This window comes from Cebus imitator, unplaced genomic scaffold, assembly GCF_001604975.1.
Source record: "Cebus imitator isolate Cc_AM_T3 unplaced genomic scaffold, Cebus_imitator-1.0 Scaffold352, whole genome shotgun sequence".
NCBI lineage: Eukaryota > Metazoa > Chordata > Mammalia > Primates > Cebidae > Cebus > Cebus imitator.
In genome coordinates, this window is record NW_016107667.1 from 932,075 (window position 1) to 949,828 (window position 17,754).

Consider the following 17,754-nt stretch of genomic DNA (forward strand, 5'->3'; position numbering starts at 1 on the left):
AGTGCTGCAATGAACATTCGTGTACACGTGTCCTTATAGTAGAACGATTTGTAATCCTTTGGATATATACCCAGTAATGGGATTGCTGGGTCAAACCACCTTTTCTAAAGAAGGGCCCACTCTTTATTTTCTATCTAAGCATTTAGTTTCTTTCCTACTTAGTACTTATTACAATGTGCAGCTACTTTATTTGTATGCTTACTCATTTTTTTTGCCTCTTCTTCTGACAAAACATTAGCTCCATAATAACATAAACCATGCCTCTTTTCCTGGTCACTGTATCCCTAGCACCAAGAGCAGTGCTTGATACTTCATAGGAGATACTCAATAAGCAACTGTTGAATGAATTAGTAAATGAATGGATGAACTCACTTGTTCAGAAAGCTTTGTATAATCAAAAAATAGAATGCTGCGTAATTCAATGAAATATAAAAAGAGGCAATAATAGCTACTTTTCTTTTTTAATTTTCAAAGTAACCTCCTCCTATAAAATGTACTTATAGAATTACTACAGTGATATTTGGGAAATTGAATATAAGTATTCTCCAGGATTTCTTAATTTCCATAAAAGCTCTGTAGTGCCATACTATGTTGCAGTGTTTTTCAGCCTTATTAAAAATGAAATCAAATGGAAAATAGAATATAAAATACCAGCATGCATTGCATGCGGTAAGTATAGTTTCAAGAAACTTTTTTTATTGACACAAAATAATTGCCCATATTTATGGCAAACATACAATGTGATGTTTTAATACATATAGATTGTGTAAAAATTAAAACAGAATAGTATATCCATCACCTCATACATTTATTATTTCTTTGTGGCAAGAACATTCAAAATCCTCTCTTCTAGCTATTTTGAAATATATAATATAATGTTGTTAAGTAATAGTCACTCTACTATGCAGCAGAACACCAGAAATAATTCCTCCTATCTAACTGTAACTTTGTACCTGTTAACCAGTCTCTACCTATCCTTCTTCCCCAGTCCCTCCCAAGCCTCTGATAACCACTATTTTACTCCATTTCTATGAGATCAATTCCTTTAGCATCCATGTATAAGTGAGATCATGTGATATCTGTCTTTCTGTGCCTGGCTTATTTCACTTAACATAATGTCCTCCAGGTTCATTCGTGTTGCTGAAAATAAAAGAATTTCATTCTTTTGATGACTGAATAGTATATACTTATATAACATTTTCTTTATCCATTCATCTGTTGATAGACATTAGGTTGATTCTATATCTTGGCTATTGTGAACAGTGCTGTAATTACCATGGGAGTTTAGATATCTCTTTGACATACTGATTTTATTTCCCTTGGACATATACCCGGTAGTGGGATTGCTGCATCATATTGTAGTTCTATTTTTAATTTTTTGAGAAACCTCCATATTGTTTTCCATATGGCTGTGCCAGTTTACATTTCCACCAACAGTGTAATATATTTCCCCTTTCTCTATAGCTGTTCCAGAAAATAAAATAAAATAAAATAAAATAAAAAGCAGAAGGAGAGAAACAAAACTTTTCTGTGGCAGGAGAGAAGGGGGATCCCAATATAAAAATATTTTTATAGTGATTCAAAGTTTGTACACACTCTAGTGTTTACCATGTTATCCTTTTGTGGCTGCTGTCATAGCTCCTCAAAGCCAGCCTTGAATTGTTATTTTACAGTGTAATGATTCCTTATGACCTATTTGTAATGGAAGCCTTCCCACAAATGCACCCCAAAATTCCATTTCTTAACATTTTCTCACAGATCAAACTACCTTAACCTCTTTCAGGATGCTCGGTCTCACCGTAAAGTCAATTCCCAGAGTTCCATTCAAGGTAGAGTGCTGGGCTGCTTTTAACTTAACCAGCAAAACACGCACATGCACACACACGCGCGCGCACACACACACAATCAGAGTGAAAGTGGTGAGATTTGCTGTTTTTTAAATCAGGAAAAATTTGAAACAATGATTTGACAGACAATGGAAACATTTGCTAAGTTAAAATTTGTTAACTTTTTTTCTTTTGTTTTTCTCTCTTTCTCTCCAAGCTGCCTGCCTTGTGCTTGGCTGTATGATTTTCCCTGATGGCTGGGACTCAGATGAAGTAAAGCGGATGTGTGGAGAAAAGACAGACAAGTATACTCTTGGGGCTTGCTCAGTCCGCTGGGCATACATCCTGGCTATTATTGGAATTTTGGATGCCCTAATCCTCTCGTTTCTCGCATTTGTGCTTGGAAATCGACAAGACAGCTTGATGGCAGAGGAACTGAAGGCAGAAAACAAAGGTAAGATTGCTTTACGGAACTCTTAACTGGATGCCACAAGCACAAAAAATGGTGCTCTCCTTTCTTTCCCATCAAATACTAGTGCTTCCCCTGTGGTTCTAATTTGCTGCCTCTTTTAATACTGTGTAGTTTGCAGACTTTTCCCCAGACTCAACTCAAGAAGCTTACACAACAAAAATATTATATTATACTTACTTATCTTTCTGAAGCTCTCTTAGTCCATAATTATTATTCTAAAGCATTTTTTCCAGCCTCTTCTTTCCTCTTCCTCTGATGTCAGGTTTGCCATCTGAACTTAATGGCTAAGATGTAACTGTGGGTGGTGTCTATTTGATTGAATGAAAAGTACTTTCTATCCATGTATTCAGCTATGTTTCAGGTTCAATAAATGCCTGGGGAATCTCTCAAATCATCTATATACATCTTTATTAAAGTATTTGTGATCACTGAATTCAGACCCAACTTCTCAGAGAGAGGTAGTAACACTGGCCCCAAATAGTTACAGTTAGAGATTTCAGTACGTATCTAATTAGCTGAATTTTAAATGTGGTATCTGGGTAATCAAAAGTCCTCAGATTTCTTTTCAAAAAGAAATTGCCTTCTGAAACACAAAGAAAACCAGGATAGAAACTAGGATGTTGACTATTGAATGATACATAAACATATTACAGTGGGCAAATAAGAGGTAGGAAGTTATTATTGAAGATTAATCTTTTAATTTTCTTTCCAGATTTCTACACAAATTTCTTGGGATAGAATTTTGATGTTTCTGTTATTTTCATAGACTTAGATTCATTTAACAGTTTTATCTTTATGTTATCTATAACTTTAATACTGTGGACTTATATTAGCACCTTTAGCTGAGTGGCTCCTTCTTCTAGCTCTTATTTCTAATTGGGAGTTAGATCCATCCTTGAATTATGAGATTTAGCTTATTATTTCAAGTAGATACTAATTTCAAAAACCCTTCACTGCTTCAACAGGCCTCAAATATAAGCATATATTAGTTTCTATATAAATGTCACATGTAATGATAGCATAGCAGGCTTTATATCTAGACCATCACTGTTTATACAGGTAAACTATGACATAGAAGAAGTAAAATGGAGCAGCCCAGGAGAGCAGCAGTCATCCACAAACCCTTTATCTCCCTGATTTATAGACAGAACACATATTAGTTTACTTAGTTCTACCAAAATATTCCAAACACAAAAATAACCCTTACATAGGGGAGTGGTGCTGAAACTTCTTAAAAACAAAACTACCACCTTCTCAGAGTTGCCCTTTCTAAATAGAAAGGGTGATATGAAGATAATTACGCTTTTATTTACATTACAGATTTTGTGCTTTCACATGCATTCATTAATGTGATACCTTTGTTGTCTTTGTAGCTTATTGGATATAGGCAGGTTTCTGTCCAGTTAACTTTACTTCAAATGTAATGGTAAGGATGGTTCAATATTAAAACAAGTTATCTTTTTCAAAAGAATGAATTAAATAAAACCCTAGCTTGTTCTGCAGATTCTTTATTTTTGCCACCACCTAAATGGACCTGTACAGTTCAAAGTTATATTGAAAACCTTTCACTTTCTAGACATTTTTTGACCACAAATAAAGAGAAGAAAATTCACATGAAGGAAAACATAACAAAAGCAGGAATATTTTTACTTGGCAATTGAGCATTCTAACTCATACTCATGTATATGAGTGACAGTAATTATCCTGATTCATGCTTCAGAAAAGAATAGCAAGAGGTATAGAATAATGCTCAACTGTTTTCAAAATTGGTGTTTTCTTCTGGTTGATTCATTTATATGTTCTGATCCCTTGCATCTGAGTCTTCATTAAAGAAAGCATCATGTTCATTAAGTTATTTATTAAAATGCCTTGGTATAAGTTTTGAAGAGAAAGAAGATTTTAAAAGGTCAGTATAAGGTTTAGGGATTATCTTTGCATAATTTTTCTGTGTTCGTCATCTTCTCCATTTGCATGTATGACTATACTTTCTTCCATCTTGCTCTGAAGGAAAAAAATTAGTAGGGGTTCATCTGTCTTAAACCAGATAGATCCAATAAAGCAGTCAGGACATCAGGCCACATTGATGAAACACTTCAGTTGTACCATATTTTTATTTTTCATTCAAAATTCCTTAATCTCAGACTCTGAGAAGATGTAAACAACTCTATTATAGGGCATATCAGACCTTCATGCAATGCTATCTATATAAAATTAGATCAGGATTTCTAAGCCTTATATAAAATTTAGTCAAACCTACATGTTTCAGAGAAATGGTACAAGATTTACATTTGCTGTACAAAGTATCTTTTATTGTTTGGTATTATTTAAACACTTGCTAAACACTGAAACTTCTAAAGTCAGATCGTTTGAGGAGAGACCAATCAGTGTTTTTGTATGTTGTGTGTATGAACATAGTTTTATTAAACAGTAGTTTAATGGGGTGTTCAGGTGCATGTAATAACGAAAACTAAATGTCATCAATGTTGTCTTCTACAGATTATAAAGGAAGAGAGATTGGTTTTAATAAAAAAGATGAGAATAATTTGAAATTATGTAATTAATTTTATATAAATGGGTGCTTTTACAATTTGCATGGATGCATTGATGTGACTTTTCACCCATTCAAACTTTTTTTTACTATTTTTTTGGCTGCTGTTCTTGTTTTGGATTTCACTATTAATTTTTTTTCTGATGAAACTACTGAGATGTACCATGGTAGCCAGGGTTTCCTTTTGGTTTCAAGGCAATGCAATGAGACAGGCAAATCTAGCTCCAGCTCAGAATTTAGAAGAATTTATTAAGCACACGAAGCCTTTCAGTATAATGGAAGAAGTCAGTGTCATATCTGCAGACTTGGTTCAACAGAGCAAAGTATTCATACATTCTGATAGAGATTACACATCTGATAGGGATACACACTGTAATGTCTTTTATAATCTTCCAGTTTTATCATCGATCTGGTCTTGGCTCTGTGTCCCCATCAAATCTCATCTTAAATTGTAATCCAAATTGCAATTTCCACCAGTTGGGAAAGGGACCTCATGGGAAGTGATTAGATCATGGGGGTAGTATCCGCAAGCTGTTCTTGTGACAATGAGTAAGTCTAATGAGATCTGATGGTTTTATGTGTCTGACATTTCCCCTGCTGGCACTTCTCTCTCCTGCTGCCACGTGAAGAAGGTTGTATTTGCTTCCCTTTCCACCATAGCTGTAAGTTTCCTGAGGCCTCCCCAGTCATGTGGAACTGTGAGTCAATTAAACCCCTTTCCTTTATAAATTACACAGTCTCAAGAAGTTCTTTATAGCAGTGTGAAAATGAACAAATGCAATGGTCTACCAATTATATCACTTAAATCCTATAATGAATAACAGGGGCATTGTAGTGAGAATAAGCCTGAAAGTATAGAATATGCCCCCAATATGAAGTTCTTCCTGAATGTCACTTTCATGTCATGATCATATCTTCTTTTTGTGGCCATTGTAATTAATGCAGCAACACATTTCCCCATTTATCTAGAAAGACCACTGTATTAGTCTGTTCTCATGCTGCTAATAAAGACATACCTGAAACTGGGTAATTATTTACAAAGGAAAGAGGTTTAATTGAGTCACAGTTCCACATGGTTGGGGAGGTCTCACAATCATGGTGGAAGGCAAAGGAAGAGCAAAGTCACATCTTACATGGTGGCAGGCAAAAGCTTGTGCAGGGAAACTCACATTTATAAAATCATCAGATTGTGTGAGACTTATTCATTATCATGACAACAGTATGGGGGAAACTGCCCCTGTGGTTCAGTTATCTCCACCTGGCCCTCCCTTGACACATAGGAATTATTACAGTTCAAGGTGAGATTTGGGTGGGGACACAGCCAAACCATATCATCCACCATATAGAGTCAGGCTTTCTACGTGTCATTACAGCAAGGATATTGCTTTGATCCATGAGTGCTTTGCAAAAATCCACCCTAATGGATACAACAAAAATCACTGTTACATGAATTCTAAAATATATAAGAGAAGAGGAAAAACTCAGTTCTAATTGTTGAACTTGCTCTACTCGCAGAGTCTGAAGATGAAAGGGAATATAAGATGTTGCTGAGCCATAAATTAATCATCACAAAAGTGCTATTCAAAAGGAAAACAAGAGAAGGGTACACACAGCTCAAAGTCTCCACTTCTACAGACCACTTTTTGCTATGACACAGTTCCAGTCAACTAGCCCCAATCCTCATTTCAGGATTCACCTTCAATGCCTCCCACATGCCTTGAGTTTCTCCTTTCCATGAGGTCATTTGAAAGAAGTCACAGCTAAGATTTATCATAAATTATAAAGTGGGAAAATTAAAGGAATTTTAACATACTTGTTAACGTACTTTCATGAAACACAAGGCAACAATTTTGAAGATATAACTGTTGTCTTAAAGGAAACCTTTATAAGAGATAAACTTAATCATCTGTGGAGCTCCAGGGAAGTGTCAGAATATTTCTTTGTGCCAAAAAAACAAAGCCCCACTGAAAAACAAAGAAAAGTGAAACATCTTTAAATATCTAACTAACTCAATTTTTGTTTTTATTTTTTTAATTTTTTGTTAGAGACAGTCTCACTCTGTTGCCTAGGCCAGAGGGCACTGATACAATTATAGCTTACTATAGCCTTGAACTCCTGGCCTTAAGCAATCCTCCTACCTTAGCCTCTGGAGTAGCTAGGACTACAAGTGTGTGCCATCACACCCTGCTACATTTTTGTGTATTGGAGGGGGATTGTTTTTTGTAGAGACATGGTTCCCAGGCTGGCCTCGAACTCCTGGCTTTAAGGGATCCTCCTGCCTTGGCCTCCCAAAGCAACGGGGTTACAAGTGTGAGCTGCAGTGCTCAGTCCCAACTAACTTTATACAGGACCTGGCACATGCAAGAAAACTCAACTGCCTGCTCTGAATTTGGAAAGCCGTTCTGCAGGATGTGTGCTATCCCTGTCTCTGGGGCTGATCATGGACAGACAGGTATTGTTTGGTAGTTCAGCAGCATGATATCCAAATGAGCCAACAACAGTAGGCATTTAACCTTGATGCGCTGCTTAATTGCATATTTTAACACACTGAACTCTGAAGTCAATTTAAGTATGTAAAATTAAAGTTTCATCCAGATAAAAAGGATTTGAAATGAAAGCTTCACTTTCAATTTCTTTCATTAATTATGAAAAGATAAATAATTACATTTTCCAGAGCTCCTATGCCACAAATATCTCTTTCCTTGTCAGACACCATTCATAAAGAGATCTGTTTCTGCATCTGTCTCTGGAATTTCTTATCAGATAATTGGGTCCTCTCATGAGCAATTCTAAAGTCACTTTGTCTTCCAGCACTTAAACTGCAAATGAGAAAACATGATTATCCATCAAGAGGTGACTCTAGCCACCATTTATATATTAAGGGTTTAAGCTCTTTTCAATGCTGTAGTTGGAGAGGTAGAATAAATTCACTTTATTTAAGCAACTAATTGAGACATATTTCAAAATTTTTGTATAAGGTATCACACCATGCCATGGCTATACTGGGAGTGGCAGTGTGGTTTAGTGGAATGATTGTGCACTTGGATCCAAGCTGCCCAGTGCTAGTACTGTCTCTGACACCAGCTGAGGAGCCTTGGGCAATCTTAATAGTTACAAAATCAAACTCCCTGCTCTGTGAAATGCAGGGCATGACCAGATGACATCTGAGGGTCTTTCCAGCTATAACATATTTCAGTTCCAAGGACATCTTCAGGGGTGTTCTTTAAAAAGAGGACCTGAGGGCAGTAAATGCTCCTGCCCTTGTAGCAGTGAACACAATATAAATACTCTCTTAGGAATTTGTTAGCATGCAGGGATGACTAGGAGAGAGGAAAGGTAAAAGTTAAAGGGGATGGGAGGCCGAGGCAGGTGGATCACAAGGTCAGGAGTTCGCGACCAGCCTGGACAATATGATGAAGCCCTGTTTCTACTAAAAACACAATAAAAATTAGTGGGGCATGGTGGTGGGCACCTGTAGTGCCAGGTACTCAGGAGGCTGAGGCAGGAGAATCGCTTGAACCTGGGAGACAGAGACTGCAGTGACCTGAGATTGTGCCACTGCACCCAGCCTGGGCGACAGAGTGAGACTCCATCTAAAAAAAAAAAAAAAGTCAAAGGGGAAGGGGCTTTAGGATGCCTTGAATGTTTTCTGCTTCAGATGTGTACCCACCCACGACTCATGCTGTCAGAGGTCCAAGAGTAGAATGAGTCCAATTACTCATTCCGCTGTTGTCCAATTACTCATTCTACTGAGTAGAATGAGTCTAAGTTAGAAACTCTAGTCCATGGCAAAGAAGCCTCCTTGCCTCACTGAGTTCTGATACTGTGATGTTTACATGAACACCATGATAGTGGACAGAGCCCCAAATCACAGACAGAAAACTATTTCTGTTCTAAATTCTGGCAGGGATTACTTGTGTGACTTTGGCCCAGCCCCTTAACATCTCAGAGCCTCGACTTGACCTTCTTTAAAATATTTCTTTAAAATATTTTAAAACATTTAATAATACCTATTCCTGCCTCCTCCATAGATTTGAGAGAGTGCAACAAAAACATGTGTGTGAAAGCAATTTATAATCAATAAGATATACATAGGCTTTATTTATTCTCTTTACTAAGGATTTTCCCATATAACCTATTCTTTGATGTCTGCAATAACCCTGTGAGATATTTATCATAATCCCCATTTTACACATCAAAAACCAAGGTACAGAAAAGTTTAATATTTTGTCTAAATGTTCACAGCTAGGAAGAATTGGATGTAGGACTCAAACACAAATCATTTTACTCAAGATTTCAAGTTCTTTGTTTTAAACAGCATCGTATAATCAATTCTTTTTTCTCTTTTTTGGGGGTTGGGGGGCGGGGTGGACAGGTCCTCACTCTGTTGCTCAGGCTGGAGTGCAGTGGCATGATCACAGCTCACTGCAGCCTCGACCTTCTGGGGTCAGGTAATCCTCCCACAGCCTCCTAACGTACTTAGACCACAGGCACACACCACCATGCCCCACAGATATTTTTTCTATTTTTTTTATTAGAGTCTTATCATGTTTCCCAGCTGGTCTCAAAGTCCTAGGCCCAAGGGATCTCCTTGCCTCAGCCTCCCAAAGTGCTGGGACATACAGTCAATTCTTATGGATGCTTATTCTGTTGCTTTCAACTTGATCAGTCTACTCTGTACAAGTTAAGAGTTTGGTCTTATTTTTATTTGATAGCTTTTAGATAATGTTATTAATCAAAAGTTTAATGCACTTAAGAATGAGGAATAGCCTTTGAAACCTATACTCTTACTTGGCTATGTAACTTTATAAAAACCTACTGAAATAAGATCAGGAAGCCCAGAAAAAAAGTATCTTCAAGTGCTTTGAATTAAAACTCTAATAAGGTCATCGTGAACTGTCTGTTTCCCGACGGGATTTGTGTTTAACAAAGTCCTTGTGGTCATCAAAGCATCTCAGAATGTGCCTCTAAAGAAACTGCATATATCCTGTCACTTTTTCAGAAGGGCTCAAGTTAATCTGAGAGTTGGAGCTGACCGTAGATGCCCTTACAGAATTGTCTTATATTCATGCTGCTTCTAGTTCATCTCCTCCTACTCTTTTCATGAACTTACTCCGTTCAGGTTTTCACCTCCAGAATTTCACAGGCTCTGTCTTATCAAGGTCATTCCAACCTCCTAATTGCTAAATCTCATGCTCAACTTTCAATCCTTCTATTGATCTGTCAATAGCCTTTCACAGCTGACTACTGGCCCCATCTTGAAACTTCCTCTTTAGTTGGCTTCCAGTTGCTGACCTTGCCTAATTTCCTTTCTGGTCTTTTCTGGCTTGGTCTCCTTTGCTGGTTCCTCCTGCATGGCTCCATTCTTTAACCAATGTATCCTTTCTAGCTATACGCACTTCCTAGGTTATCTCATCAAGTGTCATGACTTTAAATAACATCTATATCCTGATGCCTCCCAAGTTTAAGCCTTCTCCCATCCCATCAATGAACTTTGGTCTCTATACCCAACAGCTTACCTGATACTCTTTTTTGAATACCTAATTAGCTTCTCAAACTTAATATTTCCAAAACTGAGCTTCTGATGCTTCCCACAAAACATGCAAGCCAAAGCAGACCCTGGTGGTTGGCTGACACTTCCCAACTCCCCTTCCTCTCCGGCCAATGAATTGTCAGCAGGGGTCTGCTGTAGGGTTCCTGGGAAACTTTTGCTTGCTGGATATAGAAGCTGCCCCTTCCTCTTTCTCCTTCTTCCTGAAGGAACATAAAAGAGATGGCAGGAACTGCAGCTGCCATCCAATGACTATGAGGAAATGGACAAGAGAATCATTGAGATTTGTGCACTGTGAAGTTGTTAAAACAAATCCAGGAATTTTACAAAAGAAAAACTAAACTCTTACTATTTAAGCCACTGTGGTTGAATGTGCTGCTACTTGCAACTGAAAGCATTCCTAATTAATACAGTATTTTTCAAGAACAAATATTTGTTGTGGTATAACCCTGTAAGTATATACCAAGAACCAATGCAACGACAGGAAGACAAGCTGACAGATTATTCAAGACTCTTCCTACATGCCTGTAGAATACAAATTCACAATCCCAGCTTCATTCATTATATTTTCTCAGAAGCTGGAGGAATACTTTCCTCAGTCAGAAATCACTAGCCCAAGCCAAATTTGGCTACCCAATACAGAGCTGCCCTGAGTTGCAGACATGTAGGCCCATATTCATGCAGATGATTTTATTTGGGATGCCGCATGCCATGAGCCTGTCTGAAAACATGGGGAGGCTTTCAAGAGTTGGTCCAGACAGAAAAATTTCCTATTCTTAAAAAACTTTGGTCCACAACTCATGTACTTCAGCTACTAAGGGGGAGAAGTAACTTAGGGGTAGTAAAACCAATGTATCCTCTCATTTATATTGGGGATCAAGGTAAAGAAATATTGAAATTCAGTGACAGAAGCAGAAAGGCCCTGGTTCTTTACAATCACCTGGGGAGATTTAAAAGTATTCCAGGCAGGACATGGTGGCTCAAACCTATAATCCCAGCACTTAAGGAGGCCGAGGTGGGTGGATCACTTGAGGTCAGGAGTTCGATACCACCCTGGCCAATATTGCAAAACCCCATCTCTATTAAAAATACAAAAATATCCAGGCATGGCAGCAGATACCTCTAGTCCTAGCTACTTGGGAGACTGAGGTAGGAAAATTGCTCAAACCCAGGAGCTGGAGGTTGCAGTGAACCAATATAACACCACTGCACTCCAGCCTGGGCGATAGAGCGAGACTCCCTCTAAAAAAAGAAGTATTCCAGGGCTTGGGCCCCACTCCAGAGATTCTCGTTCAGTTGGTGTGAAGTAGATTCAGGTATGAAAAGCTCCCGAGGAGGTTCTAATGAATAGCCAGGGTTAGAGCCCAATGGAGTCACTCAACTCCCTCATTTTCCCAATGAAGAAGCCAAAGGGGAAATAGAATCTCACCAGTTTGTCTTATTATAATTGGAAATCAGTAAGTAACCCATGATATAGAAAGTTTCACTCAATAATAGGCTTTTAAAAAATCACATTTCTGATAATGTTTTATTGCTGTCTTTTCTTGGAAACAGAGCTCTCTACTGGCCTTGGGAAACTGATTTCTGCTAGCTCTGTGAATTAGGGCAAACTTAAGTGTCTTCATCTGTAAGGGCATGAATAGAACCTGCCTGTTAGAGATTTTATGAAAATAAAAAAGATGCTGCATGTAAAACTGTCTTTCACAACATCTAACACATGTTAACTATTGTCACTTTTAGTGCTTTGATTTTATTTAACGAACATTTATATAGTGCTTGATTCACGGGGTGCATAGCCCATGCCCCTCACTACCTTGCCCTGCTGTCTCCCTTTGTTCCTCACATCACTAAATCATAAAGGAGACCTCATGAAGATCTGGAGATTGCTTCCTCCATATGCTTAAATATAATTTTTTCATCTGTTTGCTTTACAAATATTTTTAAATATAAGGCTGATGGTAGTTGGTCAGTTGGCTTGGGTTTTTGTTTTGTTTCTTATAATCTCCGCACATAGACCTGTATTTATGAGGTAAAGAACTAAAAGCTTATTCCTTTACAACATTTATTCTTTTACCACATTTGCCATCCACAGAGCTCAAACTGTATAGCTGTTTCTGCAAGTTCGAGGACAGTCCTCAAGGAGAGCCCTTATTCCCCTGATGGAAATGTGACTCCTTAAAATGTTACCCATTTTCAACCTGGCTCAGAATTCCTCTGCTGTATTGATAGAACGATCAGGAACAAAGCCAAGCCTCAAAAATGCCTGTGTGAATTTGGGACGAGGTATCCTTCAGAAGTAACAGAGGGAAGAGATTCTGCCCAGGCAGAAGAAACAATAAAGACAAGAATCCCCTGAATGTAGAAAATACGGTCACTTTAGTTCATACACAGGGTGATGAAAATGTAGTGCTAGTAGGCTAGTAGGTCCCTGTGTTTTGACCAGAACATATCTTTACTTTCCTCACCATAAACACAGTAAATAGCCACGTGTCAAACAAATATAAGTAAATTTTTATTATTATAGAAGTTAAAATAAATCCCAGGGCACTATTCCCCCATTACTCAGAAATGCATTTCTCTTTGGCTGTCTCTTGGGATGCATTCTGATGTGATCCCTTCCTTCACCAGCTAATGCACACCCACTAGGTAACACCCACAGCAAGGCTTATCATTATTATTATGCAAATCGAAATTTTCAAGTAGTAGCATGGAGCATCTAAGAGCATAATATTTACTGGGGATACTTATTTTAAATGCAAATTGTGACTTCAGTAGTTGTAAGGAACAGCTCTGTATTCTTTTTTCTTTTTTTCAATTAATAAATTTTATTTTTGGCTGGGTGCAGTGGCTCACACCTATAACCTAGCACTTTCAGAGGCCAATGTTGGCGGATCATGAGGTCAAGAGATCGAGACCATCCTGGCCAACGTGGTGAAACCCCCTCTTTACTAAAAATACAAAAATTAGTTGGGCATGGCAGTTCACACCTGTAGTCCCAACCACTCTGGAGGCTGAGGCAGGAGAATCTCTTGAACCGGGGAGGTGGAGGTTGCAGTGAGCTCAGATCTTGCCACTGCACCCCAGCCTGGTGACAGAGTGAGACTCCATCTCAAAAATAAATAAATAAATAAATTTTATTTTTTCAAGCAGTTCAGGTGTACAGCAAAACTGAGCAGAAAGGAAAGAGGGTTCCCACAGACTCCCTTCCCCACCAACTCACACTGTCTCTACCATCAACATCTTACATCAACGTGGTGCAGTTGTTACCACTGATGAACCAATATTGACCCATTATGATCAACCAAAGTCTATAGTTTACATTAGGGCTCACTGTTTCTGTTGTACAGTCTATGGGTTTTGACAAATGAAATCTCTATTTTTAACAAGCACATTTAACTAAATGCTGCAGTTAATTTGAGGATCACACTTTAAGCAACACTGCTCCAGGTGATTTATAATCAGATTAGCACTATGATTATAATGTAATGATACTGAGGCCAACAACAATGGCCAGACCACTATTATTACTTTAGAGTTCCTTTTACAAATATCTTGGCAACCTTCAATGCATAAACAGGCTCTATTCCAAAAGTCCACTTTTAAACTCAGATCACAGGCTTTTCATAGAAACAATTGATGTACACAATGATCAAGTTCTTGGACCTACCCTTCAAAGTTCATTTCACTCATAATATTATAAGGTTATTTTAACAATCATATTTAAACAGAAGATAATAGAAATGTACAACCATAAAGTTAATGGACAAAAAGGTTTTGAAAATATTTGAGAATGTTTTTTCAATATTCGATATTTGAGAACAGTGGTCAGGGACCTCTTTTAAGTCAAACTTCAAAGGCACAAACCATAAGACAAAAATATATATTAATTGAAAACATCAAAATAGGACTTCTGTTCATTAGAGACAACAAAGAAAAAGACCAGGTGATAGACTGGGAGAAGCTATTTGGAATGTTTCTAGTCAAAGCGTCTAGAATAAGCAAAGGATTCCTCTGAATCAATAAGGGAAAAAAAGCTCCATTACAAAATGAGCAGATTCTGAATAGGTAATTTTTAGAAAAGGAAACTCGGAAACAGAGCCAGCATGTAAAGAAATGCCCAAATGATTGCTAATTAGATAAATGCAAGTTAAAACAGTGAGTTATCAGTTTACACCTTTCAGGCTGGCAGCATTTAGACAGGATCATAGGCAGAGATTTGCCTTCACGTGCTTCCCAGTGGGAGTGCAGACCACTGTGGGGAGCAATCTAGTCCAACAGATAAACATTCCCTGTGACATGCCAATTCTGCGCCTGGATTTATGCCCAGGAAATTTCTCACTAGGGCCATAAGGAACGATGTATGAGGATGTTCACTAAAGATTTCCTTGTGGTGGGGAGTTGGAGAAAATCTAGTTGTTCACTGTGGAGAGGCGGATAAGGAATTTGGGATGAGTGGAAACCGTGGAGTATTATGTAGCAGGTAAGAGGCAACAAATTAAGTGGTACACATAGCAAAGTGTATGGATCTTAAAAACAGAATGCTTAATGAAAAAAGGAAACAGAATAAGATAAGAAATAAAATATCACTTAAATAGATGAGAAACAGTGCACATCAACCAACCATCTTCACTGTGCAAAAAAATATTCAAATAAAAATACATGTCGATGGTTGCCTTTGGAGGGGCAGAAGAACAGCAGTAGAAGAAAGGATGAGGAGGATTCACCAAGAAGGGGCAGTGTGATATAGGGGAAAAAGCACAGGCTTTGACATCAGCCTGCCTGGATTAGAGTCTCACCTTCACTGCTTACTAGCTGTGGATCTTGAGCAAATCACTTGATGACTCTTAAGCTTCTTAATGTGTAAAATATAAACCACGTTATCTATCTTACAGTGCCATAGTGAGGTTTAAAAGACATAATCCCAGCACAGCACTTAGCCCAGTGCTTAGTATATAATTAGTATTAAGTATATGTTAGCAATAATTATAAAACAATCCTGGCCTCATGATGCAAATCAGTAGTGGGAACATCAAGAATTAAGAGTAGGAAATAGGGGCTTGGAGAAAGAACAGACATGGGGAACTGATTCAGGAACAGGAAGAGCATGGTGATGCTTAAGTTTTCCACCTTTCCTATAGGAATCTCTCAGATGGCATCAGCATAGTCTTCTGTGCTATCATTTTTTCCCCTTATTTTCTCTTCTGTTTCCCTAGTGCTATAGAAGTTCTCACTTTTTGCCATCAGGGTGTAGTTAGTCTTAGGAGTAGATATGCAGAGTGCAGTTAGTCTAAGGAGCAGAGAAGGGGAGGATCTGGGGTCCAATGATGAGGAAGAAGGAAGTGTGTCAGTTGGCTATTTCTGTGTAAAAAACACCCCAACACTTAGTGTCTTAAAGAGATAATTATTTATTATTCCTCACAAGTCTGGGGGTTGGAACATCTAGGCTACACTTGTCTGAGGGGTGGCTCTGCCCCAGGTGTCTCATTTTCTTCCCAGAACTAACAAGTTAGTATGTCTTACGGTTGATAGCAGGGGCACAGAATAGTCCAGCCCAACAGCACAAGGACTTCTGAAGTCTCCACTATGTCATATTTACCAACATCTGACCAGCCAAAGTCAGTCATGGCTGATGGGCCGTATACCCCATGCACAGTGGAAAAGCACCACAAAATGACATGGCAAAGGACGTGGGTACAGGGAAGGGTGTAGAATTGGGGCCATTCATGCAATTCACACAAGAAGTCACATACTTCTCATGATTGATAGGAGAAAGTGAACACAGCCTAGCTGAGGAAGCAGGGAAACTGAATGCAGGATGATGCAAAAGCAGCTCCGAGCAAGTTCTGCGCTCTCTCGCTCTCTCAATCTCTCTCTCTATTCTTCTCTCCCCCCCACCCTCTCTCCCTCTCTCCCCCAACCCCCATCACCACACACACACACACTGAGAAATGCCCACATATATTAATGGCAGAAGCCTCAATGACTAGTGTAATATTCGTTTTTTGTTTTGTTTGTCTGTTTTGAGACAGAGTTTCACTCTTGTTGTCCAGGCTGGAGTGCAATGATGCAATCTCGGCTCATTGCAACCTCCACATCCCGAGTTCAAGAGATTCTCCTGCCTCAGCCATCCAAGTAGCTGGGACTACAGACGCACGCCACCATGCCCAGCTAATTTTGTATTTTTAGTAGAGACAGGATTTCTCCATGTTGGTCAGGCTGGTCTTGAACTCCTGACCTCAGGTGATCCGCCAACCTCAGCCTCCCAGAGTACTGGGATTACAGGCATAAGCCACTGTGCCTAGCCTAGTATTAGTTTTAATAAGTCCATTGATAACTAAGGATAGATAAGTCTTGCTATGGAGCCAGGGGCTGGGATGAGGAGGGGGGATGGAGATCTATCCTTAATGAAGCAGACAGCTGGATAAATAGTGCTGTTTGGGGATGTTGAGTGCATACACACACACACACACACACACACACACACACACGCACACTTTCTTGATTCCAGAGCAAATGAGAAGTTAACTAAGGACTGAGATGAGTCTACAAGTTTTTATTAAGTTTGTTCCTAATTTTTAACTTTCCATACCTTGCACTGAACCTTTGATAGCTTTACTATCATAGCCTAATGTTGATGTTCATACTAATATCAACAGCAGGAGTCTGGCATCTATAAAATATAAACACAAAATTGTCAGTAACTAATGAAATGAATGAATATCCACAGTCTCTTTTTAGACAAATAAATCTTTTCTTCCAGGATGGGGGAAGATAAATAGTCTGAAATGTATATCTATATCACATTTTAAGCACCACAATTTTACCTTTTTATTTATTTATTTTTCTGAGACAGAGTCTCACTCTGACACTCAGGCTGAAGTGCAGTGGTGCACTCTCAGCTCACTGCAACCTCCGCCTCCTGGGTTCAAGTGATTCTTGTGTCCAGCATGCGCCACCATGCCTGGCTAATTTTTATATTTTTAATAGAGATGGAGTTTCACCATGTCGACTAGGCTGGTCTCGAATTTCTGACCTCAGTGATCCGCTCACTTTGGCCTCCCAAAGTGTTGGGATTACAGATGTCAGCCACCATGCCCAGCCCACAATTGTACCTTTTAAAGAAGCATTTATTCATTCAAAAAAAGCATTATTGGTTTGAATATTAAGCAGAGATTCTAACTTTTTTCACTACCATGTGTATAAAATATCTCTTTTACTGATGCTAAAATTAAATTTAAATATGCCTTTAATATTTTTAAAATGTAACATTGTTGTACCATGGGCCTGGTACCTAGAATGGAGCCCTGCAAGTGAGAAAAAAGAAAGTGATGGGGTACCCCAAAATAAACCTGCACAC

At 38.5% G+C, this 17,754-nt stretch overlaps 1 protein-coding gene across 3 annotated transcripts in view; it reads left to right on the forward strand.

Annotated features, from left to right (window-relative positions):
* Positions 1-17,754, forward strand: part of LHFPL3 (LHFPL tetraspan subfamily member 3) — a 539,341-nt gene that overhangs the window by 372,869 nt on the left and 148,718 nt on the right. For all 3 annotated transcript variants that reach the window (XM_037730548.1, XM_017506243.2, XM_017506242.2), the window contains exon 2: positions 2,044-2,280. In XM_037730548.1, the coding sequence (XP_037586476.1) occupies positions 2,044-2,280 (237 nt within the window). The remainder of the gene's footprint in view (positions 1-2,043; positions 2,281-17,754) is intronic.